The 26,906-nt window shown below is 45.5% G+C and overlaps 1 protein-coding gene across 1 annotated transcript; it reads left to right on the top strand.

The window, feature by feature from the left end:
- The first annotated feature begins 12,137 nt into the window (after positions 1–12,137).
- On the top strand, positions 12,138–16,657 carry LOC125544233 (cinnamoyl-CoA reductase-like SNL6). Its single transcript, XM_048707848.1, has 4 exons — positions 12,138–12,813; positions 14,697–14,872; positions 15,557–15,757; positions 15,847–16,657. The coding sequence occupies exons 1-4, from the start codon at positions 12,564–12,566 to the stop codon at positions 16,327–16,329; spliced, it is 1,110 nt and encodes a 369-aa protein (XP_048563805.1). The 5' UTR covers positions 12,138–12,563; the 3' UTR covers positions 16,330–16,657.
- The last annotated feature ends 10,249 nt before the right edge of the window (positions 16,658–26,906 follow it).

Genomic DNA, 26,906 nt, shown 5'->3' with positions numbered 1-26,906 from the left:
CAAGGGAAAGAAGGGATACTTCATGAAACGGCAAATCAGTTGCTGCTCTAGTGAAGAAACCCAAGGTTGAACCCAAACTCGAGACTAAATGCTTCTGTAATGAGGGGAACGGTCACTGAAGCAGAACTACCCTAGATACTTGGTAGATGAGAAGGCTGGCAAGGTCGACAGAAGTATTTTGAATATATGTTATATTATTGTGTACTTTACTAGTACTCCTAGTAGCACCAGGGTAATAAATACCGGTTCGGTTGCTAAGTGTTAGTAACTCAAAATAAAAGGCTACGGAGACTAGCTAAAGGTGAGATGACGATATGTTGGAAGTTTTTCCAAGGTTGATGTGATCAAACATCGCACACTCCCTCTACCATCGCGATTGGTGTTAAACCTAAATAATTGTTATTTGGTGTTTGCATTGAGCATAGACATGATTGGATTATGTTTATCGCAATACGGTTATTCATTTAAGGAGAATAATGGTTACTCTGTTTATTTGAATAATACCTTCAATGGTCTTACACCGAAAAAATGAATGGTTTATTGAATCTCGATCGTAGTGATACACATGTTCATGCCAAAAGATATAAGATAGTAATGATAGTACCACATACTTGTGGCACTGCCATTTGAGTCATGTTGGTATAAAACGCCTGAAGAAGCTCCATGTTGATGGATCTTTGGACTCACTCGTTTTCGAGACATGCGAACCATGTCTATTGGTAGATATGCATGAAGAAATTCCATACAGATGGATCGTTTGGACTCACTTGTTTTTGAATCACTTCAGACATGCAAATCATACCACATGGGCAAGATGACTTAAAGACCTTGTTTTCAGTAAGATGGAACAAGAAAGCAACTTGTTGGAAGTAATACATTTTGATGTGTACAGTCCAATGAGTGCTGAGGCACGCAGTGGATATCGTTATGTTCTTACTTCACAGTTGATTTGAGTAGATGCTGAGTATATTTACTTGATGAAACACGAGTCTGAATTATTGAAAGGTTCAAGTAATTTCAGAGTGAAGTTGAAGATCGTCGTGACAAGATGATAAAATCTCTATGATATGATCATAGAGATGAATGTCTGAGTTACGAGTTTGGCACACAATTAAGACATTGTGGAAATTGTTTCACAACTAATACCGCCTGGAACACCATAGTGTGATGGTGTGTCCGAACATCATAACTGCACCCTATTGGATATGGTGCATACCATGATGTCTCTTATCGAATTACCACTATCGTTTATGGGTTAGGCATTAGAGACAACCGCATTCACTTTAAATAGGGCACCAAGCAATTCCGTTGAGACGACACCATATGAACTATGGTTTAGAAAAACCTAAGCTGTCGTTTCTTAAAAGTTTTGGGGCTGCGACGCTTATGTGAAAAAGTTTCAGGCTGATAAGCTCGAACCCAAAGCGGATAAATGCATCTTCATAGAATACCTAAAACAGTTGGGTATACCTCCTATTTTAGATCCGGAAGCAAAAGTTATTGTTTCTAGAAATGGGTCCTTTCTCGAGGAAAAGTTTCTCTCAAAAGAATTGAGTGGGAGGGTGATGGAGACTTGATGAGGTTATTGAACCGTCACTTCAACTAGTATGTAGCAGGGCACAAGAAGTTGTTCCTGTGGCACCTACACCAATTGAAGTGGAAGCTTGTGATAGTGATCATGAAACTTCAGATCAAGTCACTATCAAACCTCATAGGTCGACAAGGATGTGTACTACTTCAGAGTGCTACGTAATCCTGTCTTGGAAGTCATGTTGCTAGACAACAATGAACCTACGAGCTATGGAGAAGAGATGGTGGGCCCGGATTCCGACGAATGGCTCGAGGCCATAAAATCCGAGAGAGGATCCATGTATAAAAACAAAGTACAGACTTTGGAAGAACTACTTGATGGTCGTAAGGCTATTGGGTACATATGGATTTTAAAAAGGAAGACAGACAATGATGGTAAGTATCACCATTAAGAAAGCTCGACTTGTCGTTAAGATGTTTTTCGACAAGTTCAAGGAGTTGACTGCGGTGAGATTTTCTCACTCGTAGTGATGCTAAGAGTCTTTTGGAATTGTATTAGCAGTTACTGCATTATTTACGAAATCTTGCAGATAGGATGTCAAAACATTGTTTCCTCGACAATTTTCTTGAGGAAAGGTTGTATGTGATACAACCAGAAGGTTTTTGTCAATCCTGAAAGATGCTAACAAGTATGCAAAGCTCCAGCAATCCTTCTAAGGACTGGAGTAAGCATCTCAGAGTTGGAATGTACGCTTTGATGAGATGATCAAAGATTTTGGGTTTATACAAAGTTTATGAGAAACTTGTATTTCCAAAGAAGTGAGTGGGAGCACTATAGAATTTTTGATGAGTATATGTTGTTAACATATTTTTGATCAGAAATGATGTAGAATTTTTGTAAAGCATGCAGGGTTATTTGAAAAGTGTTTTTCAATGGAAAACCTGGATTAAGCTGCTTGAACATTGAGAATCAAGATCTATAAGGATATATCAAAAAACGCTTAATAGTACTTTCAAATGAATACATACCGTGACAAGATTTTGAAGGAGTTCAAAATAGATCAGCAAAGAAGGAGTTCTTGGCTGTGTTACAAGGTGTGAGTATTGAGTAAGACTCAAGACCTGACCATGGCAGAAGAGAGAGAAAGGACGAAGGTCGTACCCTATGCTTTAGACGTAGGCTCTACAGTATGCTATGCTGTGTACCCCACCTGAAGTGTGCCTTGCCATGAGTCAGTCAAGGGGTACAAGAGTGATCCGGGAATGGATCACATGACAGCAGTCGAACTTATCCTTAGTAACTAGTGGACTAAGGAATTTTCTCGACTATGGAGGTGGTAAAAGAGTTCGTCGTAAAGGGTTACGTCGATGCAAACTTTGACACTAATCCGGATGACTCTATGTAGTAAACCGGATTCGTATAGTAGATCAGTTATTTGGAATAGCTCCAAGTAGCGCGTGGTAGCTGCATCTACAAGATGACATAGAGATTTGTAAAGCACACACGGATCTGAAAGGTTCAGACCCGTTGACTAATAACCTCTCTCACAAGCGAGATATGAACAAACCCCATGGGTGTTGGACTCATTACAATCACATAGTGATGTGAACTAGATTATTCACTCTAGATCAAGTGGGAGATTGTTGGAAATATGCCCTAGAGGCAGTAATAAAATGGTTATTATTGTATTTCCTTGTTCATGATAATTGTCTATTATTCATGCTATAATTGTATTAACTGAAAACCGTAATACATGTGTGAATACATAGACCACAACATGTCCCTAGTAAGCCTCTAGTTGACTAGCTCGTTGATCAATAGATGGTTATGGTTTCCTGACCATGGACATTAGATGTCATTGATAACAGGATCACATCATTAGGAGAATGATGTGATGGACAAGACCCAATCCTAAGCATAGCACAAGATCGTGTAGTTCATTTTGCTAGAGCTTTTCTAATGTCAAGTATCGTTTCCTTAGACCATGAGATTGTGCAACTCCCGGATACCGTAGGAATGCTTTGGGTGTACCAAACGTCACAACGTAACTGGGTGGCCATAAAGGCACACTACGGGTATCTCCGAAAGTGTCTGTTGAGTTGGCATGAATCGAGACCGGGATTTGTCACTCCGTGTGACGGAGAGGTATCTCTGGGCCTACTCGGTAATGCATCATCATAATGAGCTCAATATGACTAATGAGTTAGCCATGGGATCATGCGTTACGGAACGAGTAAAGAGACTTGCCGGTAACGAGATTGAATGAGATATGGGGATACCGACGATCGAATCTCGGGCAAGTAACATACCGATAGACAAAGGGAATTGTATACGGGATTGATTGAATCCCCGACATCGTGGTTCATCCGATGAGATCATCGTGGAACATGTGGGAGCCAATATGGGTATCCAAATCCCGCTATTGGTTATTGGCTGGAGAGATGTCTCGGTCATGTCTGCATGGTTCCCGAACCCGTAGGGTCTACACACTTAAGCTTCGGTGACGCTAGAGTTGTTATGGGAAATAGTATGTGGTTACCGAAGGTTGTTTGGAGTCCCAGATGAGATACCGGACGTGACGAGGAGTTCCGGAATGGTCCGGAGGTGAAGATCGATATATTGGACGAAGGGTATTGGAGTCCGGAATTGTTCCGGGGGTACCGGGTGACGACCAGCGTGTCGGAAAGGGGTTTCGGAGACCCCGGCAGGCGTTGGGGGGCCTTATGGGCCAAGGGGAGGGGGCACATCAGCCCACTAAGGGGCTGAGCGCCCCTCCCACCCCATCTCACGTAACTTGGAGAGGTGGGGGCGCCTCCCCTAGGGCAGCCACCCCTCCCGGCTTGGGGGGGCAAGTTTCCTAGGGGTGGGGGCGCCCAAACCCATCTAGGTATTTACCTGTGGCCGCCGGCCCTCCCCTAGGGAACCTTAGGGTGCCTCCTCCACCCCCCTTCCCCCTACATATAGTGAGGGAGAGAGAGGGCAGCCGCACCCCCTTCCCTGGCGCAGCCCTCCCTCCTCCTACACCTCCTCCTCCTCCATAGTGGTTGGCGAAGCCCTGCTCGAGAACCACGAGCTCCATCGCCACCATGCCGTCATGCTGCTAGAGTTCTCCCTCAAATTCTCCTCTCCCCTTGCTGTATCAAGAAGGAGGAGACGTCCCTGGACTGTACGTGTGTTGAACGCAGAGGCGCCGTCCGTTCGGCGCTAGATCGGATCTTCCGCAATTTGAATCGCCGTGAGTACGACTCCATCTACCGCGTTCTTGTAACGCTTCCGCTTAGCGATCTTCAAGGGTATGAAGATGCACTCCCTCTCTCTCGTTGCTAGCATCTCCTAGATTGATCTTGGTGACACGTACGAAAATTTCGAATTATTGCTATGTTCCCCAACAACACGGTCTCGTGTTATGCTTGAACGTAGGTTGTTCTAGGATCACTTCTTGATCATAGTTTATCGATCGTGCCTTTGCCTTCTCTTCTCGCTCTCATTTGCGTATGTTAGCCACCATATATGCTAGTGCTTGCTGCAGCTCCACCTCATACTTTTCCCCTACCTATAAGCTTAAATAGTCTTGATCGCGAGGGTGTGAGATTGCTGAGTCCCCGTGACTCACGGATTACTTCCAAAACCAGATGCAGGGACCGATGATACCATTCCAGAAGATGCGACTAAGCTCAAGTGGGAGTTCGATGAGGACTCACGTCGATACTACGTTTCCTTTCCAGACGATCAGTAGTGGAGCCCAGTTGGGGCGATCGGGGACTTTGTTGCATTTGGGGTTATCTTTATTTTGGTTCCATAGTCGGACCTTGATTGTATCTGGATGAATGTAATGATATTTATGCTATTGTGTGACGTGGCGAGTGTAAGCCAACTATGTATCTCTTTCCTTTATTCAGTACATGGGTTGTGTGAAGTTTACCCCACTTGCGACATTGCCTTCAATGCGGTTATGCCTCTAAGTCGTGCTCCGACACGTGGGAGATATAGCCGCATCGAGGGTGTTACAAAGACGTTCGACTACATCAACCGCGTTACTAAACGCTTCCTCTTTCGGTCTACGAGGGTACGTGGACACACTCTCCCCTCTCGTTGCTATGCATCTCCTAGATAGATCTTGCGTGATCGTAGGAAAATTTTGAAATACCGCGTTCCCCAACGCTGGGCCCTCTTGGTAATGCACATCATAAGAAGACTTGCAAGCAAAGTGACTAATGAGTTAGGTGCAGGATGATGTATTATTGAACGAGTAAAGAGACTTTCCGGTAACGAGATTGAACTTGGTATGTAGATACCGACGGTCGAATCTCGGGCAAGTAACATACCGATGGACAAAGGGAATACCATATGTTGTCATAACGGTTCGACCGATAAAGCTTCGTAGAATATGTAGGATCCAATATGAGCATCCATGTTCCGCTATTGGTTATTGACCGGAGAAGTGTCTCGGTCATGTCTACATAGTTCTCGAACCCGTAGGGTCCGCACGCTTAACGTTCGATGACGATATAGTATTATATGAGTTTTGTGATTTGGTGAGCGAATGTTGTTCGGAGTCCCGGATGATATCACGAACATAACGAGGAGTCTCGAAATGGTCGAGAGGTAAATATTGATATATAGGATGATGGTATTTAGACATCAGAAGTGTTCCGGAGGGTATCAGGTACTTATCGGGTCACAGGAAGGGGTTTCAGGCACCCCCGGCAATCCTATGGGCCATATGGGCCTTGTGAAGGAACACACCAGACCACAAGGGGCTGGTGCGCCCTATAAGGCTATAGGAGGAGGATAAGGAAAGGGGGAAAGGGAAAGGAAAGTGTGGATTAGGATTCCCACTTCCTTCCCTCACCCCCTCTTTTCTTCCTCTTCATGCATACATGGAAAGGGGGGGCGCAGGGCAAGGCAGGCCCCCTAGGGGCGGCAGCCAACCCTAGGGCACCCTTGGATGCCTCTCCTCCCCCTCACACCTATATATATGTGGGGAGGGGGCGCCTAGAACACACAACAACAATCGTTACCCGTGTGCGGCGCCCCCCTCCACAGTTTACACCCCTGGTCATAGTTTTGCGGTGCTTAGGCGAAGCCCTGCGAGAATCACTTCACCATCACCGTCACCATGCCGTCGTGCTGGTGGAAATCATCTACTTCCTCGACACCTTGCTGGATCAAGAAGGCGAGGGACATCATCGCGCTGAACGTGTGCAGAACTCGGAGGTGCCGTACATTCGGTGCTTGATCGGTCGGATCTAGAAGAAGTTCGACTACATTAACCGCATTGTCAAATGCTTCCGCTTTCAGTCTATGAGGGTATGTAGACACACTCTCCTCCTCTCGTTGCTATGCATCTCCTAGATAGATTTTGTGTGAGCGTAGGATTTTTTTTGAAACTGCATGCTATGTTTCCCAACAAGATATGCATCGGTGTCAAAGAAATGGAGTAATATATGTGGACTTAAGTGCAGAAATGCTACAATAAGGGGGTGAAGCTCATCCTATCGAAGACTAAATCTTTCAGCAGTAGATGAGAGGTGTTGGAAATATACCCTAGAGGCAATAATGAAGTTGTTATTATTATATTTCCTTCTTCATGATAATCGTTTATTATCCGTGCTATAATTGTATTGACTGGAAACTCAAATACTGAAGGAAATATGCCCTAGAGGCAATAATAAAGTTGTTATTTATATTTCCTTATATCATGATAAATGTTTATTATTCATGCTAGAATTGTATTAACTGGAAACTTAGTACATGTGTGAATACATAGACAAAGAGAGTGTCCCTAGTATGCCTCTACTAGACTAGCTCGTTAATCAAAGATGGTTAAGTTTCCTAGCCATAGACATGCGTTGTCATTTGATGAACGAGATCACATCATTAGAGAATGATGTGATGGACTAGATCCATCCGTTAGCTTAGCACTATGATCGTTTAGTTTATTGCTATTGCTTTCTTCATGACTTATACATGTTCCTATGACTATGAGATTATGCAACTCCCGAATACCGGAGGAACACTGTGTGTGCTCTCAAAGTCACAACATAACTGGGTGATTATAAAGATGCTCTACAGGTGTCTCCAATGGTATTTGTTGAGTTGGCATAGATCGAGATTAGGATTTTTCACTCTGTGTACCGGAGAGGTATCTCTAGGCCCTCTCGGTAATGCACATCACTATGAGCCTTGCAAGCAATGTTACTAATGAGTTAGTTGCGGGGTGATGCATTACGGAATGATTAAAGAGACTTGCCGGTAACGATATTGAACTAGGTATGATGATACCGACGATCGAACCTCGGGCAAGTAACATACCGATGACAAAGGGAACAACGTATGTTGTTGTGCGGTTCGATCGATAAAGATCTTCTAAAATATGTAGGAACCAATATGAGCATCCAGGTTCCGCTATTGGTTATTGACCAGAGATGTGCCTCGGTCATGTCTACATAGTTCTCGAACCCTTAGGGTCCGCACGCTTAACGTTCGATGATGGTATGTATTGTGAGTTATGTGATATGATGTATCAAAGGTTGTTCGGAGTCCCGGATGTGATCACGGACATGATGAGGAGTCTCGAAATGGTCGAGACACAAAGATTGTTATATTGGACAATGTTATTCGAACACCGGAAGTGTTCCGGATAGTTTCGGATAAAACCGGAGTGCCGAAGGGTTACCGGAACCCCCCCCGGGAAGTTATGGGCCTTAGGGGGGAGAGAGGGACGCAGCCAGGAGGTGGCGCCCCCCCCAAGGGGAGTCCTAATAGGACAAGGGGAAGGGGGTGCGGCCCCTCTTTCCCACTCCCTCTCCCTCTCCTTCCTTCTTCTCCTAGTTGGACTAGGAAAGGAGGAACGTACTCCTACTAGGAGTAGGATTCCCCTCTTGGGGCGCGCCATAGGGGCCGGCTGACCCTCCCCTCCTCTCTCCTTTATATACGGGGTAGGGGGCACCCCATCGACACACAAGTTGATCTTTAGCCGTGTGCGGTGCCCCCTCCACAATTTTCCACATCGGCTATATTGTCGTAGTGCTTAGGCGAAGCCTTGCGTCGGTAACTTCATCATCACCATCAACACACCGTCGTGCTGACGCAACTCACCCTCGACCTCAACTAGATCAAGAGTACGAGGGGCGTCACCGAGCTGAACGTGTGCAGATCGCGGAGGTGCCGTGCGTTCGGTACTTGATTGGTTGGATTGCGAAGACGTTCGACTACATCAACTGCGTTACTTAACGCTTTCGCTTTTGGTCTACGAGGGTACGTAGACGGACTCTCCCCTCTCGTTGCTATGCATCTCCTAGATAGATCTTGCGTGATCGTAGGAAATATTTTTAAATACTACGTTCCCCAACAAATACATGTCTGGATACATAGACAACAATATATCCCTAGTGAGCCTCTACCGGACCAGCTCGTTGATTAAAGATGGCTATGGTTTCCTAGCCATAGACATGAGTTTTCATTTGATAACGGGATCACATCATTAGGAGAATGATGTGATGGACAAGACCCAAACTATAAACATAGCATATGATTGTATCAAGTTGATTGCTATCGTTTTCTACATGTCAAGTATTTGTTCCTATGACCATGAGGTCATGCAACTCACTGACACCGGAGGAGTACCTTGCATGTATCAAACATCGCAACGTAACTGGGTGACTATAAAGATGCTCTACAGGTATCTTCGAGGGTGTCAGTTGAGTTGGCATGGATCAAGACTGGGATTTGTCACTCCGTATGATGGAGAGGTATCTCAGGGCCCACTTGGTAATACAACATCACTATGAGCTTGCAAGCGATGTGACTAAAGATTTAACCATGGGATCTTTTATTATGAAATGAGTAAAGAGACTTTTCGGTAACGAGATTGAACTAGGTATGGAGATACCGACGATCGAATATCGGGCAAGTAACATACTGATGGACAATTGGAACTGCGTACGGGATTAGCTGAATCATTGGCATCGAGGTCCGACCGATAAAGATCTTTGTAGTATATGTAGGAACCACTATGGACATCCAGGTCCCGCTATTGGTTATTGACCGTAGAGGTGTCTCGGTCATGTCTGCATAGTTCTTGAACCCGCAGGGTCTACACACTTAACGTTTGGTGACGATATAAGTATAGTTGAGTTGTTGTGTTAGTGATCGAAGGTTGTTCGAAGTCCCGTATGAGATCCCAGACATGACGAGGAACTCCTGAGTGGTCCGGAGGTGAAGATTGATATATAGGATGAAGGGGTTCAGATTTTGGAAGTGTTCCGGGGGGTACCGGGTTATCGCTGGAAGACCAAAAAGAGTTTCGGGGGCCCTCGGCAAGTGTTGGGGGGTCTCATGGGACAAGGGAAGGGGCACACCAGCCCACAAGGGGCTGGGCGCCCCCCTCACCTCAACCCACGCACCAGGAGGTGGTGCGTGATGCGGCTTGAACTACGTCGGTATTTCCCCAAAGAGGAAGGGATGATGCAGCACAGCTACAGTAGGTATTTCCCTCAGTGATGAGACCAAAGTTATCGAACCAGTAGGAGAACCAAGCAACACTATGTAAACGGAACCTGCACCCCTGAGAATGAAGTGCTCAATTTTAAATAAAGGGGAGGAGAGAGTTTAAAAGATGCTTGGTATAGGATTTGCGATGCTAAAAATAGATCAACTCGTAAGCAATCCACTATCGTTATTCTTCGCAATTTTTATGTGGGTATTATTACCTGGTATAGATTTGTGCTTGACACTATTACCGGAGGAAATTTCTTGAGTACTCACCCTATTGATGCCTTCAATGCTATGGCAAATTTAGTAGGATCACCACCTATTACTATTAATGAAACGACATTGACTTTGAAATTATGCTAAGGTTAGAAGCTATTGAATAAAATGCGTACCATTGAGCATATTGGAAATCTAGACAAAAAGGTTCATAATCAAGTAACCCAATATGGCTCGAAGTTAGGAACTACATAAAAATGTTAAAGAAGAAGGAACCAATAATTAATCAAAGAATAGAACAAAGTCCTTCTAGAATTGATAATTTGGAAGAAATTATTAATAATCCAGGTTCCGCTTTTTCTTCCGTTAAAACAATTGAGAGGACTCCTAATAAGAATTCTAAGTTTAAGTATATTCTTAAGAATAAGGGTGCCACATCTAGTAAGGGGAACGAAGATCTTAGAATGATTAGTGTGCATCCCAACTTCATTGATTTGATAAAGGTACCTATTAATGAAAACAAATTCCTCACCTTTGTCCCTAGGAGTGTGATTATTAAAAACATGTATGCTAAACCTCCTAGGAAGCATGGATGTATAATTGAGGAGTTGGATGTGAAGGATTTGTGCACGCCGGAATCGGAGGCACGCGTTGCGTGTCGCGACGGGCAGCGGGCAAGAGGGAGGGACGCGGCGGAGCAATCCGTGCGCCGCCACCGCGGGTTGCCGGCGGAGACAGACGAGGACGAGTGGCTCCTCGCTTGGGTCTACCTCCGTCGCTGACGACGGCGGAGACAGACGTTCGCCCCCTATGGAGGAAGAACGTGAAGGCACTCCGGTTTGTCATTGAGCAGTCAGAGCGCGAGGTGGTGGAGGCAATGGCGGAGGCGGGTCGGGTGCCCAAGTTGAAGCGACAGCAGGACAGAGCCGTCTGCCGGATGAAGGGGCTCATCGTCCTCTCCGTCTCCTCGCCCGACTGCGACGATGACTACAGTTCCACCTCCTCCGCCGACGAGCAAGATCACCACCAGCCGCGTACGCCTACAGCTGCGTTGGTGACCGGAAGGACAAAGGCCCCTCGAGGAAGTTGTGATCCCGCTCCTCCATCGTTTATATTATCATTTTTAGTTGTTTAAGTTACGAACTTGTTCGGTGATGAATTGTGGTGATCTTTTGGATGTTGTAGTGGGTTTCTGTGCATTTCTTTTCCGTCTGATATCGATATCTTTGTCTATTGTCCGCTGCCAGATATGAGGTACGCGGACGCGAAATCGATTATTTAAGATGTGACTAGTCACTATGCACGATATTTGAGGGCCCGGATTTGCTGCCCACAGATGCTCTTAGCTCCTTCAAAATGAGGAGTTGAGGTTTCCACCAGCTCTCTGGATTTTAGAAATTTGGGGAGTACCGATTCACTCACTTCACAGTTTTGAACTAAAACTCCACCAACTCCGGGAGCAGCAGCGTGGAGCGGAGGGACTCTGAACAGTCCCTTACTCTAGCAATGCTTTTATGTGATCCACTCAAAACTTGGACAAAGGAGGCTAGGTAATTGGTCCACGGCTGTGCAACAATTCTTGCATCAAAAGGCACTTTTTTTTTGAAGAAGAAATGCCACGAGAGCAATGCAATGCTCTTGGATCGGCTGGAGAGTATGTCTGGTGTCGGTGACGTTATGTACGGCGGGACCGCCACGTTTCGACCCATATTTTTGTGTACGATCTCCGGGGCCCTGTTTGTTAATGCAGATAAGGTGGGTGGATCGCCTTGCCTCCCGGGGAAAACCCGTCCCATTGCAAGCCAACCACGAGTCCACCCAGAGGAAGAGCGTGCCAGTCTGCAGTCTGCCTGCACAAGAGAAGAGAAGAGATAGTGGAGCCTGCCATTCCACCAACGAACCAAGCCCATGTTCATCTTCTGCAGATCCCATGGTGTATCCAGGGACACGTGCGGATTCAGTTTATTCGAGCCGATTTCTCTCTGGACGGCCCTCAAGCTGCGTAAGCTACACCGTGACCGTGGGATCAGAAGGGCTTAGCGATCCCAGCCCCCCAGCGCAACTACCTCGAGGCAAGGCGCAGACAATCCAGCTCCAAGCTCCAAGCCTATAGCATAACCACCAGTCCACGACTCGCTCTGACGACCCGTAGAGCACAGAGCCCACCTAACCTAAACCTCGCCGCGCCTCCTCCTATAATTATCCACGCCTCGCAGAGCCCGGCCACACCACAGCTGACGCTTGCGAATCACTCCACCAGAAGCAGAACCCAACGCCACCGAGAGACCGGGGGGTGGACGGACGCGCGCGCCCAGGCGGCATGGGCGTCCTACGGAGCACGCAGAGCATGCAGGCGGAGGTGGAGGAGATGCGCGCCGCGCTCTTCCACGGGGGCGGCTGGCGCCCCTCGGCCGGCGACAGCGACGTCAAGCGCGCGGCCGGCGGCGACGAAGGCGCGGCCGGCCCGCGCACCGTGTGCGTCACCGGCGGCATATCCTTCGTCGGCTTCGCCATCGTCGACCGCCTCCTCCGCCACGGATACACCGTGCGCCTCGCCCTCGAGACACAAGGTCAGCCAGCCAGCCATCCTAAAGCCTCGCCGTCGCCGTCGCCGGCCGGCCATTAACCAACTGCTCATCCCCCTTCACCGCTTCCCGCGCTTGATTCGGGGGCCCCGGCCACGGTTGCGACGTCTTGGAAAGAACTGCAGCCTTTACACATACGCGGATGCATCATCATTTGTTGTTTACTCATTCTTTGTGGCGGGCGAGGCGCACCTTCGTGGCAGAGTTGAGCTGAATGCGCCACGTCGTTTTCTGTCCACACCCTGCCTACGTCTGAATCCACGCGTGGTTCACAGTTGCTACATTTGCACTTTGTTTATGCGGAGTAGTATTGTACTTATTTGCTTACCTGTCATATATATGGGATATGAATTTATCCATATGCCCATGTAACTCAATTTGGTGCATCTAGCCTTGGGTGCATTTACAAACTTGCACCAAAAGAGAAGTTATGTGTAGACATCTAGCATACGTGGAGAGTCAGTGGCCTGTTTTGTTCTGGCAAGTCCTTTTCTCAGCAAAGTAGAGTCGTTACGGCCTTGCTTGTAAGCAGTTGGCATATTTTACCATTTCGAACCAGCGTCTTGTAGCCCGACTCTCTGTTTCTCCTGTAACAAAAGTTTGTTCGGATGTCACCGTGCTACCTAACCTACCGGTGCACTGGGATTGGTGTGCTGCATCGCACCACCCTTTCCTCTCATTGATTCCAGACCACTAGCTACTAGCTTGTGTACTGTTCCGCCTCTTTTCTTTACGTTCCCAATGGCCAGTTCTTACAATTTAAATACTCCCTTCGTTGCGGATTACTCGTCGCAGAAATGACATCCATTACTATGACAAATAATTTATGACAAAGGGAGTAGATACATTTCTATTTAGACAAATTTAAGACAAAAAATTTAGGACTGAGGGAGTATTAGTAAACCTTTGATGTATCGTCAACTGAGACGTGGTTTTCTTTTTCACCGGTTAGAAGATTCGAACTTGTGCATCGCTATGCAAGTCGAATCAGCTTGCCTTTACCTAGCTCCTAATAAATGACCAAAAGAAAAGCGAAAGTGCTGATTAATCAATGAAGATCGAACCTGTGACCACTAATTAAGACGTACGTAACAATCTAGCATCTGCTGAACGTTGAACATGGCTCAGATAACACTTGGCTCGGGATACTTATATTCTCAAATTCGCTCTCGTGCTGTTCTGCACAACTTATATATATGGGGCTTCCGAAAAAATTCCCCTGCTTTCCGTTCCGCGCCTTCCTCTTGGTCAAGCGCTTTCTTTCAAGTTCGTCCTGTTGGTGATGAACTGGTATGCAAATCAAAGAAGTACAACAATATCTACTGCATTCTCCACGGCAGAACAACCGTATTCTTTGACGCGACGATGGAAATTACTAGGTCAACTAGTACATCGTGATTGGTATTCAGGGAGTGCACTAACGCTGCCAACCATTTGTCAGCGACACTTAGTAAGAATAGGTTTATTAACATGCTTCCTTTTACTTCCCTTTTCACATGAAAGGTAGAAATATAAAATAGGTCTGAGCCATTGATTGCATTGAGTAGTGGGTTTGATTAGCTCTCACCTTCTTACCTCCCATGTGAAAAGAGGAGGTCAGAGTGAACATGTTAAAATCGCTTTAAGAAAGAAATGGAGGGAGTAGTACAGTACTAGCTACTCAGTCAACAGCCCTTTGATTGGCTGAACAAATTATTGTGCACAAGTAACAAATGTCTTGTTGGATCATTAGCTAACAAATTGTTCTTTTAGGTCATCAGCTAACAAATTGTTAGGCTATGGCTAATGCACATCATTTGCAGAATCAATTGCAACATGGCAACATGGTATTTGCGTGGTGGATCTTGATATGTCTGTTTTATTGGCAGAGGACCTGGACAAGCTGAGGGAGATGGAGATGTTCGGGGAGGACGGCCGGGACGGGGTGTGGACGGTGATGGCGAATGTGATGGAACCCGACAGCCTGCACCGGGCGTTCGACGGCTGCACCGGCGTGTTCCACACCTCGGCGTTCGTTGATCCCGGGGGCATGTCCGGCTACACGGTGAGTGATCCTCGCTGCTACAATCTCCATAAATTATTTATGTGCCTGCTCCCTACATTGTCATGTCGCCACGTCGAAAAACACACGCAGGGAAGCAGGAGGACCTGCTTTCTTTTGTTTGGTTAACTAGTTTCCTATAAGAAAAATAAGAACATGAAACATGGGTGATACAAGCTGGCACGTACACATATGAACACATCACAAAGTCAAGCCCTTTAAGGATTTGTAGTTTCTTGACCTGATAGTTCACCAAAATACTCAAATTCTTACTGAATGGTTGGTGGAGGATGGACGAAAGATTGTGGTTAGTAGGACCAATGTGGTTACGTTAGGTGGTAACAGCTAAAATGATTCAGTTAACAGACGACCTTTTGTGAAACTATTGAGGACAGCATAGACGAGTCATTTTCGGTATTATTGCCTGCCACCAGCACTAGCCACTAGGTCTAGTGAAACACAGCGCACTGCACCTTATGTTGTGGAGACACTTACATCCTGTTGTGTTGGAGAGACTTCAACATGTGTATCACAGATAAGTGCCCGAATAGTTCCTGCCTTTCTATCCTACATACATACATACATAGTACCAATAGACATTCTGATAGATACACCTTCTCTTGGAAGCAGGAACACATATTTTGTTTACCATGCATCTGACTGAAACAGTCGATCTTGTTCTAACAGAAACATATGGCTAGCTTGGAAGCCCAAGCAGCGGAGCGGGTGATCCAAGCGTGCGTGAGGACGGAATCCGTCAGGAAGTGCGTCTTCACCTCGTCCTTGCTGGCCTGCGTGTGGAGGCAGAACCACCCGCATGAAAGACGGGGCCCGACCATCGTCGACGAGAACTGCTGGAGCGACGAGAGCTTCTGCCGCAACAACAAGGTCCGTCGGTGTTCTCAAGCAAATCTGAATCCATTAGGATTTCCCGCGTCTTTTAGGCAGTGTGGTAATGTGAGGTGGGTCTTTTTCAGCTATGGTTTGCACTCGGCAAGACGGCGGCAGAGAAGGCGGCCTGGAGGGCGGCCCGTGGGAGAGACCTGAAGCTCGTCACCGTCTGCCCCGCGCTGGTCACGGGGCCGGGGTTTCGCCGCCGCAACTCCACCGCCTCCATCGCGTACCTCAAGGGATCTGGTGTCATGCTCGCGGATGGCGTCCTGGCGACGGCGAACGTGGCGACGGTGGCCGAGGCCCACGTCCGGGTGTACGAGGCGATGGGCGACAACACGGCCGGCGGCAGGTACATCTGCTACGACCATGTGATCCAGAGAGCCGAGGAGTTCGCCGAGCTGGAGCGGCAGCTGGGGATCCCGAGCAGAACGGCGGCAGCGCAGAGCGTCGACGACGACGACCGTCCGGCGAGGTTCGAGCTCTGCAAAGGGAAGCTGGGGAGGCTCATGGCTTCGAGGAGGAGGTGCACGTACGATGACTATTACCGCCCTGTCACGTTCCAATAGGGCGTCAAGACAACGCTGCTGGTGGATTTGATTTGAAAGCACTTCTATTGGGTTCGCATCGCACGGCAGGTGACAATTCAACCGTGCACCGATCGCAGTAAGGATGAAGGATTGACTCCCCTAAGTTGGCACATGCTGCTTGATGAGGTCAAAACCTGAATGGAAGGGGGGGACAAAGAGTAGTAGTACTAGTTGATTGTTGATTGTCCCTGTGGACAAAGAGGAGTAGAGACGTGGTAAAATGTACGCCGAGTGCGATGGTGTATATAGTGATAGTGCGATCTTGTAGGTTTATTTGACGCATCAATAAAGTTGGATCGATTTTTTCTTTGCGCTGTCCGCTGTACATTGATACGAACATTACGGAAAAGCCATCCTGTCTGTTTGTCAAATCAGAAGTACAACGCCATTTTCAGCCATTCTGTTTGCAGGTAAAAAGGTTAGTGGCAACTGGAGCACCCTGTCAAATCAAAAGTACAGTATTATTTTTCCATCTTTTGTTTTGCGGCAAGTATCATTTTTCGTTTGAACGTCATCTTACCCAAGCCGTGTCAAAGTTAGAGCATCTATGCCCGCAAGTTGCAAATCCAGACCCCCAGACCTTGACCGGGCACGCCTCATTTGGTGGCTTATATACCCGCGTCCCTTGTATTCGAACCCTCAAAACCACACAAACACGCAGTCCATCAAATCAACTTTGCATCGCCGGACAAAAGAAGCATAGTTCATCGGAGTTCAATGACAAATCCATACTACGAACTTAAAACATAGTTAAAATATAAATATAAACGGGGAAGGGCGGAGGAAATCACCATTTCCTCGCCGGCCCCTTCCCCTTCCGGTTCGTCGGCGCGGCTATGCCCCTCCTCTGTGTAGGCGTCGGCGTCAGAGCCGACGGTGGAGCCGTCTGTCAGGTCCGAGTCGGAGCTGCAACTCATGCCCGATAACCTGCAGAGCAGGCGATTGTCGATGTCAGAACCGGCGGATCTCGGGTAGGGGGTCCCGAGCTATGGATCTTGAATCAATGGGGAACAAGGGACTAGGGACACGATGTTTACCCAGGTTCGGGCCCTCTCTAAGAGGTAAAACCCTACGTCATTTTTGATTATATTGCTTGTGTATATGAGGATTGCAGAGTCAATCTACCATGATATCAGATGAACTAAACCCTAGACTAGTAGGATGATGATTGTTGTTGTAGCCTCTACGGTCTAAACCCTCTAGTTTATATAGAAACCAGGGGTACTAGGGTTACACATGGTCGATTACAACAAGAGGATGATCATGCCGAATCTCCCATCTTGACTTGGAGTACACACCAAGGCACAAGCCTCTTGTCCGGATACGACGATGTCCAATAGTCCGGTCTTCTAGCAGCTGTATCCAAACCCGTCCGGCCCATGAGTTAGGTCGGCAGCCCAAGGACCCCTTGTCCAGGACTGCCTCAGCGATCTTGCTCCTTCGCATGGCGGGTCACTAATACGTCCATTTTGCATCATGCTTTTATATCGATATTTATTGCATTATGGACTGTTATTACACATTATGTCACAATACTTATGCATATTCTCTCTTATTTTACAAGGTTTACATGAAGAGGGAGAATGCTGGCAGCTGGAATTCTGGGCTGGAAAATGAGCAAATATTAGAGACCTATTCTACACAACTCCAAAAATCCTGAAACTCCATGGAAGTTAGTTTTGGAATATGTAAAAAATATTGGGTGAAGGAAGCACCAGAGGGGGGCCACCAACAATCCAGGGTGGGGGCGCGTCCTACCCCCTGGGCGCGTCCTACCCCCTGGGCGCGCCCCCTGTCTCGTGGCCCCCTGGCATGCCTCCGGTGCCCATCTTTGGCTATATGAAGTCTTTCGCCCTGAAAAAAAAATCATAAGCAAGCTTTTGGGATGAAACATCGTCGCCACGAGGCGGAACCAATCTAGGGCTCCAGCGGAGCTGTTCTGCCGGGGAAGCATCCCTCCAGGAGGGGGAAATCATCACCATCGTCATCACCATCGATTCTCTCATCGGGAGGGGATCAATCTCCATCAACATATTCACCAGCATCATCTCATCTCAAACCTTAGTTCATCTCTTGTATCCAATCTTTGTCCCAAAACCTCAAATTGGTACCTGTGGGTTGCTAGTAGTGTTGATTACTCCTTGTAGTTGATGCTAATTGGTTTATTTGGTGGAAGATCATATGTTCAGATCCTTTATGCATATTAATACTCATCCGATTATGAACATGTATATGATTTGTGAGTAGTTACGTTTGTTCCTAAGGACATGGGAGAAGTCTTGCTATAAGTAGTCATGTGAATTTGGTATTCGTTCGATATTTTGATGAGATGTATGTTGTCTTACCTCTAGTGGTGTCATGTGAACGTCGACTACATGACATTTCACCATTGTTTGGGCCTAGGGGAAGGCATTGGGAAGTAATAGGTAGATGATGGGTTGCTAGAGTGACAAAAGTTTAAACCCTAGTTTATGCGTTGCTTCGTAAGGGGCTGATTTGGATCCATATGTTTCATGCTATGGTTAGGTTTACCTTAATACTTCTTTTGTAGTTGCGGATGCTTGTAAGAGGTGTTAATCATGAGTGGGATGCTTGTCCAAGGAAGGGCAGTACCCAAGCACCGGTCCATCCACATATCAAATTATCAAAGTAACGAACGTGAATCATATGAGCGTGATGAAAACTAGCTTGACGATAATTCCCATATGTCCTCGGGAGCGCTTTCCTTTATATAAGAGTTTGTCCAGGCTTGTCCTTTGCTATAAAAAGGATTGGACCACCTTGCTGCACCTTGTTTACTTCTGTTACTTGTTAGCCGTTACAATTTACCTTATCACAAAGCTATCTGTTACCGATAATTTTAGTGCTTGCAGAGAATACCTTACTGAAAACTGCTTGTCATTTCCTTCTGCTCCTCGTTGGGTTCGACACTCTTACTTATCGAAAGGACTACGATAGATACCCTATACTTGTGGGTCATCAAGACTATTTTCTGACGCCGTTGCCTGGGAGTGAAGCGCCCTTGGTAGCTGGAATTTGGTAAGGAAAAATTTATATAGTGTGCTGAAATTTACTGTCACTTGTTACTATGGAAAGTAATCCTTTGAGGGGCTTGTTCCGGGTATCTTCACCCCGACCAGTAGAGCAAAGAGTTGCTCCTCAACCTACTGAACCTACTGAAAATGTTTACTTTGAAATTCCTTCGGGTATGATAGAGAAACTGCTAGCTAATCCTTTTACAAGAGATGAAACATTACATCCCGATTTGCACCTAATCTATGTGGATGAAGTTTGTGGATTATTTAAGCTTGAAGGTATGCCCGAGGATGTTATCAAGAAGAAGGTTTTCCTTTTATCTTTGAAGGAAAAGGCATTGACATGGTTTAGGCTATGCGATGGTATTGGCTCATGGAACTACAACCGATTGAAATTGGAATTTCATAAGAAGTATTATCCTATGCATCTGGTTCATCGTGATCGTAATTATATATATAATTTTTGGCCTCACGAAGGAGAAAGCATCGCTTAAGCTTGGGGGGGGGGGGGCTTAAGTCAATGTTATATTCATGCCCCAATCATGAGCTCTCAAGATAAATTATTATTTAAAATTTATATGCTCGGCTTTCTCTCAATAATCGCTCCATGCTCGATACTTCTTGTACTGGTTCTTTTATGATGAATACTATTGAATTCAGATGGGATTTATTGGAAAGAATTAAACGTGACTCTGAATATTGGGAACTCGACGAAGGTAAGGAGTCAGGTATAACACCTAAGTTTGATTGTGTTAAATCTTTTATGGATACCGATGCTTTTCGTGAATTTAGCACTAAATATGGACTTGACCCTAAGATTGTAGCTTCTTTCTGTGAATCATTTGCTACTCATGTTGATCTCCCTAAGGAGAAGTGGATTAAATATCATCCTCCCATTAAAGTAAAAGTAGTTGAACCTATTAAAATTGAAGAAAAGACTGTCACTTATAATGTTGATCCTATTGTTGCTACCGCTTATATTGAGAAACCACCTTTCCCTACTAGAATAAAGGATCATGCTAAAGTTTCAACCGTGGTTCATAAGAGTAATACTAGAATACCTACAACCCCTGAGCAAATTAAAGTTGAACCTAGTATTGCTATGGTTAAAGATCTCTTGGTTGATAATATTGATGTGCATGTTACTTACTTCTATGATGAAGCTGCTAGAATTGCTAGACCCGATACTAAAAATAAACATAGACCTCTTGTAGGCATGCCTGTTATTTCTGTTAAAATAGGAGATCATTGTTATCATGACTTATGTGATATGGGTGCTAGTGCGAGTGCAATACCTCATTCTTTATACGAAGAAATTATGCATGATATTGCACCTGCTGAGTTAGAAGGTATTGATGTTACAGTTAAGATTGCCAATAGAGATACTATTTCACCAATTGGGATTGTTAGAGATGTTGAAGTCTTGTGTGGGAAAGTTAAATATCCTGCTGATTTTCTTGTTCTTGGTTCTGAAGGAAATATGCCCTAGAGGCAATAATAAAGTTGTTATTTATATTTCCTTATACCATGATAAATGTTTATTATTCATGCTAGAATTGTATTAACCAGAAACTTAGTACATGTGTGAATACATAGACAAACAGAGTGTAACTAGTATGCCTCTACTTGACTAGCTCGTTAATCAAAGATGGTTAAGTTTCCTAGCCATGGACAAAGAGTTGTCATTTGATAAGCGGGATCACATCATTAGAGAATGATGTGATTGACTTGACCCATCTGTTAGCTTAGCACGATGATCGTTACAGTTTCATTGCTACTGCTTTGTTCATGACTTATACATGTTCCTCAGACTACGAGATTATGCAACTCCCGCATACCGGAGGAACACCTTGTGTGCTATCAAACGTCACAACATAATTGGGTGATTATAAAGATGCTCTACAGGTGTCTCTGATGGTGTTTGTTGAGTTGGCATAGATCAAGATTAGGATTTGTCACTCCGTGTATCGGAGAGGTATCTCTGGGCCCTCTTGGTAATGCACATCACTATAAGCCTTGCAAGCATTGTGACTAATGAGTTAGTTGTGGAATGATGCATTACGGAACGAGTAAAGAGACTTGCCGGTAACGAGATTGAACTAGGTATGAGGATACCGATGATCGAATCTCGGGCAAGTAACATACCAATGACAAACGGAACAACGTATGTTGTTATGCAGTTTGACCGATAAAGGTCTTCGTAGAATATGTAGGAGCCAATATGAGCATCTAGGTTCCTCTATTGGTTATTGACCGGAGATGTGTCTTGGTCATGTCTACATAGTTCTCGAACCCATAGGGTCCGCACGCTTAACGTTCGATGACGATTTATATTATGAGTTATGTGATTTGATGACTGAAGTTTGTTTGGAGTCCTGGATGAGATCGGGGACATGACGAGGAGTCTCTAAATAGTCGAGAGGTAAAGATCGATATATTGGAAGGCTATATTCGGATATCGGAAAGGTTTCGAGTGATTCAGGTATTTTTCGGAGTACCGGAGAGTTACGGGAATTCGTCGGGAGAAGTATTGGGCCTTACTGGGCCATACGGGAATATAGGAGGCAGGCCAAATGGAAGGAGGCGCCCCCCCCATGGGTCCGAATTGTACTAGAGGAAAGGGGGCGGCGCCCCCCCCCCCCTTGCCCTTTCCTACTCCCTCCCTCTTTCCCTCTTTCTTCTCTCCTACTCCGGAAAGGAAAAGGGGAATCCTACTAGGACTTGGGAGTCCTAGTAGGACTCCCCACACTTGGCTCGCCCCCTCTAGGGCCGGCCTCCTCCTCCTCCCTCCTTTATATACGTGGGCACGAGACACCCCAAAGGAAAAACAGACAATCTCTTAGCCGTGTGCGGTGCCCCCTTCCATAGTTACACACCTCGGTCATATCGTCGTAGTGCTTAGGCGAAGCCCTGCATTGGTAACTTCATCATCACCGTCGCCACGCCGTCGTGCTGATGGAACTCTCCCTCGGCCTTGACTGGATCAAGAGTACGAGGGACGTCATCGAGCTGAACATGTGCAGATCGCGGAGGTGTCGTACTTTCAGTACTAGGATCGGTCAGATCGTGAAGACGTATGACTACATCAACCGCGTTGTCATAACGCTTCCGCTTACGGTCTATGAGGGTACATGGACAACACTCTTCCCCTCTTGTTGCTATGCATCACCATGATAGATCTTGCATGTGCGTAGGAATATTATGGAATTACTACGTTCCCCAACAGGTTCCCCACAAGATGACTTTTGTCCCGTTATATTTGGTAGACCCTTCTTGAATACTGTTAATGCTAAGATAGACTGCAAAAGGATATTGTTTCTGTTGGTTTATGAAAGTGCTAGTGATCGACTAGAGGGGGGTGAATAGGCGATTTTTATGAAAGTCTTCAAAACATGGAAGTTTCGAAGACAAACGATAGAAATAAACCTATTACCATGCAGCAGAAGGTAGACTACACTAGGCAAACCATAGTCAAGTATTCAATGAAGTGAAAGCGCAATGACTAATAGCAGCTAGGCAGTAAGGATCAGGTAGGAAGATATTGTGAAGCCAATTAGAACAAGTAATCACTCAGTGAAGTCAAATGGTCATGCAATCGTACAATGACTTCACAAGGACCAACAGTAAGTAAAGGGAAGGGAAGGATGAAACCAGTGACTCGTTGAAGACAATGATTTGTTGGACCAGTTCCAGTTGCTGTGACAACTGTACGTCTGGTTAGGGAGGCCGAGATTCAACTCAGAAGACCTCATCTTCACCTTATTCCCCTTGAGCTAAGGACACCCAGTCCTCGCCCAATCACTCTGGTAAGTCTTCAAGGTAGACTTCCAAACCTTCACAGACTTCGTTCACCGGCGATCCACAATGACTCTTGGATGCTCAGGACGCGACGCCTAACCGGCTGGAGGATTCACAGTCCTCAAGTGTAATAAGTCTTCAGATCACACAGACAGGAAGACTTAAGTGATGCCTAACACTCTTTGGCTCTGGATGGTTAGGGCTTTATCCTCGCAAGGAATTCTCTCTCAAAGGCTTCGAGGTGGGTTGCTCTCAAACGACAAAAGCCGTACTCTAACTCTGAGCAGCCAACCGTTTATGGTTGTAGGGGGTGGGCTATTTATAGCCACTAGGCAACCCGACCTGATTTGTCCGAAATGACCCTCGGTCACTAAGGAACTGACACGTGTTCCAATGGTCAGATTTCAAACACACACGGCAGCTTTACTTGGGCTACAAGCAAAGCTGACTTATCCAACTCTGGACAAGATTTGCTCTCATAGTCTTCACTCGAAGACATAGGATTTTGGTTAAGCATCACTTCAGTCATTCTGACTGGTTCTCTTGGACCCCACTTAACAGTACGGTGGTTCCTATGACTCAACAAAGAAGAAAAATAACGATGAAAGAACTAAGTCTTCACGCTCCATAGTCTTCATGTGATGTCTTCTCTTGTCATAGTCTTCAATGTGAATGTCTTCACATACCACCTTTGACTTCAATGTCTTCATTCATTTTTAGGGGTCATCTATGGTAGGAAAACCGAATCAATGAGGGACTTCTACCTGTGTTATCCTGCAATTCTCACAAACACATTAGTCCCTCAACTAGGTTTGTCGTCAATACTCCAAAACCAACTAGGGGTGGCACTAGATGCACTTACAGTTTAGGGGATATGTCTCATGATTTTAATTTTGCTAAATTTCGCAGACAACCCCATGATAAAGAATTGCCTAGTAAAGATGAAATTATTGGTCTTGCTTCTATTGTTGTGCCTCTTAATGATCCTTTAGAACAATATTTTCTAGACCGTGAAAATGATATGTTTATGAATGAAAGAAGGGAATAGATGAAGTATTCTTTAAACAGGGACCTATTGTGAAAAACAACTTGCCTATCAAAATTCTAGGGGATCCTCCTCCACCCAAGGTTGATCCCGTGTTTGAGCTTAAACCATTGCCTGATACTCTTAAATATGCTTATCTTGATGAAAACAAGATATATCAGGTTATTATTAGTGCTAACCTTTCAGAGTGGGAAGAAGAGAGATTATTGAAAACTCTGAAGAAGCACCGTGATGCTGTTGGATATACTCTGTGTAACATCCCAAAATTCTAAATTTTGGAATGTTATAAACAAATAGATAGATTGATTGATTGTTTGATTGATTGCGTGAAATTGAGTGAAATTCGATTTCTTTTTGAAAGTTAAATGAGAGGGAACAAAAGGACTTTCCCAAACTTTCATATTTGTTTTCTGATCTTCGTGAATTCAAATTCTTTTCAACACAAAACCCCGGAGAGAAGATGACATGACTTCTTCCATTTATTTAAATGACAAGGGGTGTTGAAAATATTTGAATTTCATTTGAAAATATTTCCAATTCAGAAACTTTAAGCAACTCAATGATTTTCACGAGAGAAGATAAAATGACTTCTTCAAATTATGAAATATGAGTTGGGAGTTTTAAAGAATTAAATTCAAAGTTCTTTTGAATTTATTTTTCAAATTGGAATACATTAGATCATCATGCATATCCTATTTTCTTGCATTTTGGCCGATCCTAGAAATTTCACGCAACTCAAGGACCTTCGGAGAGAGTTGGAGATTTCGTTATTTTCATATTTGAGAGTTTTCTCAAATTTGAATAGAGGATCATTTGATTTATTTATTCCATCTTCAATAATTTTTCCGATGTCAAAATAAGAGAGCGGGAATAATATGACTTTCCCGAAATTTAGGAAAAATGAAGATTTAATAAATAGATCAAATTTTGTTTTCTGGAGTTTATTTGCATTTTATTTGGATAGGGAAAAATGCGCGTTTTTAAAAAATTGCATTTTAGGCCCGGAGAAAAGTTCATTTTGTTCGGCTCATTTTTAGGAGTCGGGAAAAATCTACTTTATTAATTTTGGAGTCCGATAGATTTTGTTTTTCTGTGTTTTTCCGAGCGCGGAACCGTTTAAAAAAAAACTCAGCGCCCAAGCTGCCGGCCGGCCAGCCAAGGCCAAGGCCATCGCCGCGCCGCGCGCGTGCCCAGGCTGCATGAGCCGCCGCCTTTGTCTTTTGGAAGTCCTAGTAGGACTTTTGTCCTACTTCCGTTTATTCCGTTTCTTTTTCTAGATCTTTCCTACTCTTATTCTTATTTCTTGTCCCCTATCCCAAGTCTCCTCACCCCTCCCCAATATAAATACCCAAGCACCCCCCCTCTCCCCACACAAAATCCCAAGCCCCTCTCTCCTCTCCAAGCCGCGCCCCACCCCACGCCTCTCACCCGTGCCGCGCCTCACCCGCCGCCGCCCTAAGCCGCCGCCCGCGACCTGCGTCACCGCCGCCGCCGCACCTTGCCACGCCGCCGCCGCCGCACCTTGCCGCGCCGCCGCCGCCCTGCGTCACCGCCGCCGCCGCCCTGCGTCACCGCCGCCGCCTTGTGCACCGCCGCCGCCGCCCAACGCCGCCGTCGCCGCCGTTCGCCGGAGGTACCGCGCCGCGTCTCTTCTTTCCCTCAGTTCGGTTTTTCTTATAAACCGTTCCGATTCTTTTCTTCTCTACCGATTCGTTTCTTCGCCAAACCGTTCCGGTGTTCTAGATCGGTTTTTCGTTTCGATCTCTTTTTCCGAAAACCCTAGATCGGTTTTCGTTCTTCTTTCGGACCGTTCGTCTCAACGAACGTGATCACCGGATTCTTCTAGGTTAACGAACGTCCGTTCGTATAACCGTTCTTCTTTTTCTTCTTGTCGGATTTATTCCGCGATCGCGATCTCAGATCCGATCTTCGTTCTAGTTTATCTTCTCGCTCGTTTATCGGAATCAGGTGATTCAAGCGCCTGGAGTTTCGTCTCGAAACCGCCGTTCCGTCTAATCAACTTGAACAAGTTTTTGCCACAGTAAAAATTGACCTAGTTTCAACTTGCTAGAACCGAGTTGTTTTTCCGCCGTTTTCCGTCGTTTGTTCGGTTCTTTCTTTCTTTGTAATCGGAGTTCTTAAGTTGAAATTTCTGGTTCGTTCTCTCGTTCGAGTTTTACCTGTGCATTAGATGAGTACTTATTGTGTGGTTACTATTGTTTTCTTACGATAGATTGACCGGAGTGTGACGAGTAGATCTATCACGAGTTTTGAGTGCGAATCATCTTCATCAACATTGCAGGCAAGTAACACTTTGATCATACTATGTCTCGGTCATCCGTTTCTCAAACACCATGTAGTGCGAGAAAATAAACGGAGGCGATCGAGTCATGTGGGGAAAAGTGCGCAAACCTCTGCAGAGTGTACAAACTAATCATGATTAGCCGTGTCCCCGGTTATGGACAACTTGAGTATCTAGTACTTGAATATCATTGTGAATCTCATCACGTTACTTCTAATTAATGTTGTTGGGTTTTAATTATTTTTAATTAGGATTGAGAATGCTGTCAACCATTCTCAATGTTTCACAACCACCATGATAGATAAATAAATTTATTCCTTTGCAGTAGGGAAAAATTGGCTTTACGCAAAACCTTATAACCATAGAGCTTTTCCAC

This window comes from Triticum urartu, chromosome 3, assembly GCF_003073215.2.
Source record: "Triticum urartu cultivar G1812 chromosome 3, Tu2.1, whole genome shotgun sequence".
NCBI classification, from domain to species: domain Eukaryota; kingdom Viridiplantae; phylum Streptophyta; class Magnoliopsida; order Poales; family Poaceae; genus Triticum; species Triticum urartu.
The sequence above is the reverse complement of the archived record's forward strand: the minus strand, read 5'-3'. Positions and strand labels throughout refer to the sequence as shown.

What these genes read in the sequence shown, in the direction of transcription:
- LOC125544233 (XM_048707848.1), top strand. Translation starts at nt 12,564, where the DNA reads ATGGGCGTCCTACGGAGCACGCAGAGCATGCAGGCGGAGGTGGAGGAG. An exon ending in GGGGCATGTCCGGCTACACG is followed by an intron (nt 14,873 to 15,556) that starts GTGAGTGATCCT and finishes TTGTTCTAACAG; the next exon opens with AAACATATGGCTAGCTTGGA. An exon ending in GCTTCTGCCGCAACAACAAG is followed by an intron (nt 15,758 to 15,846) that starts GTCCGTCGGTGT and finishes GGTCTTTTTCAG; the next exon opens with CTATGGTTTGCACTCGGCAA.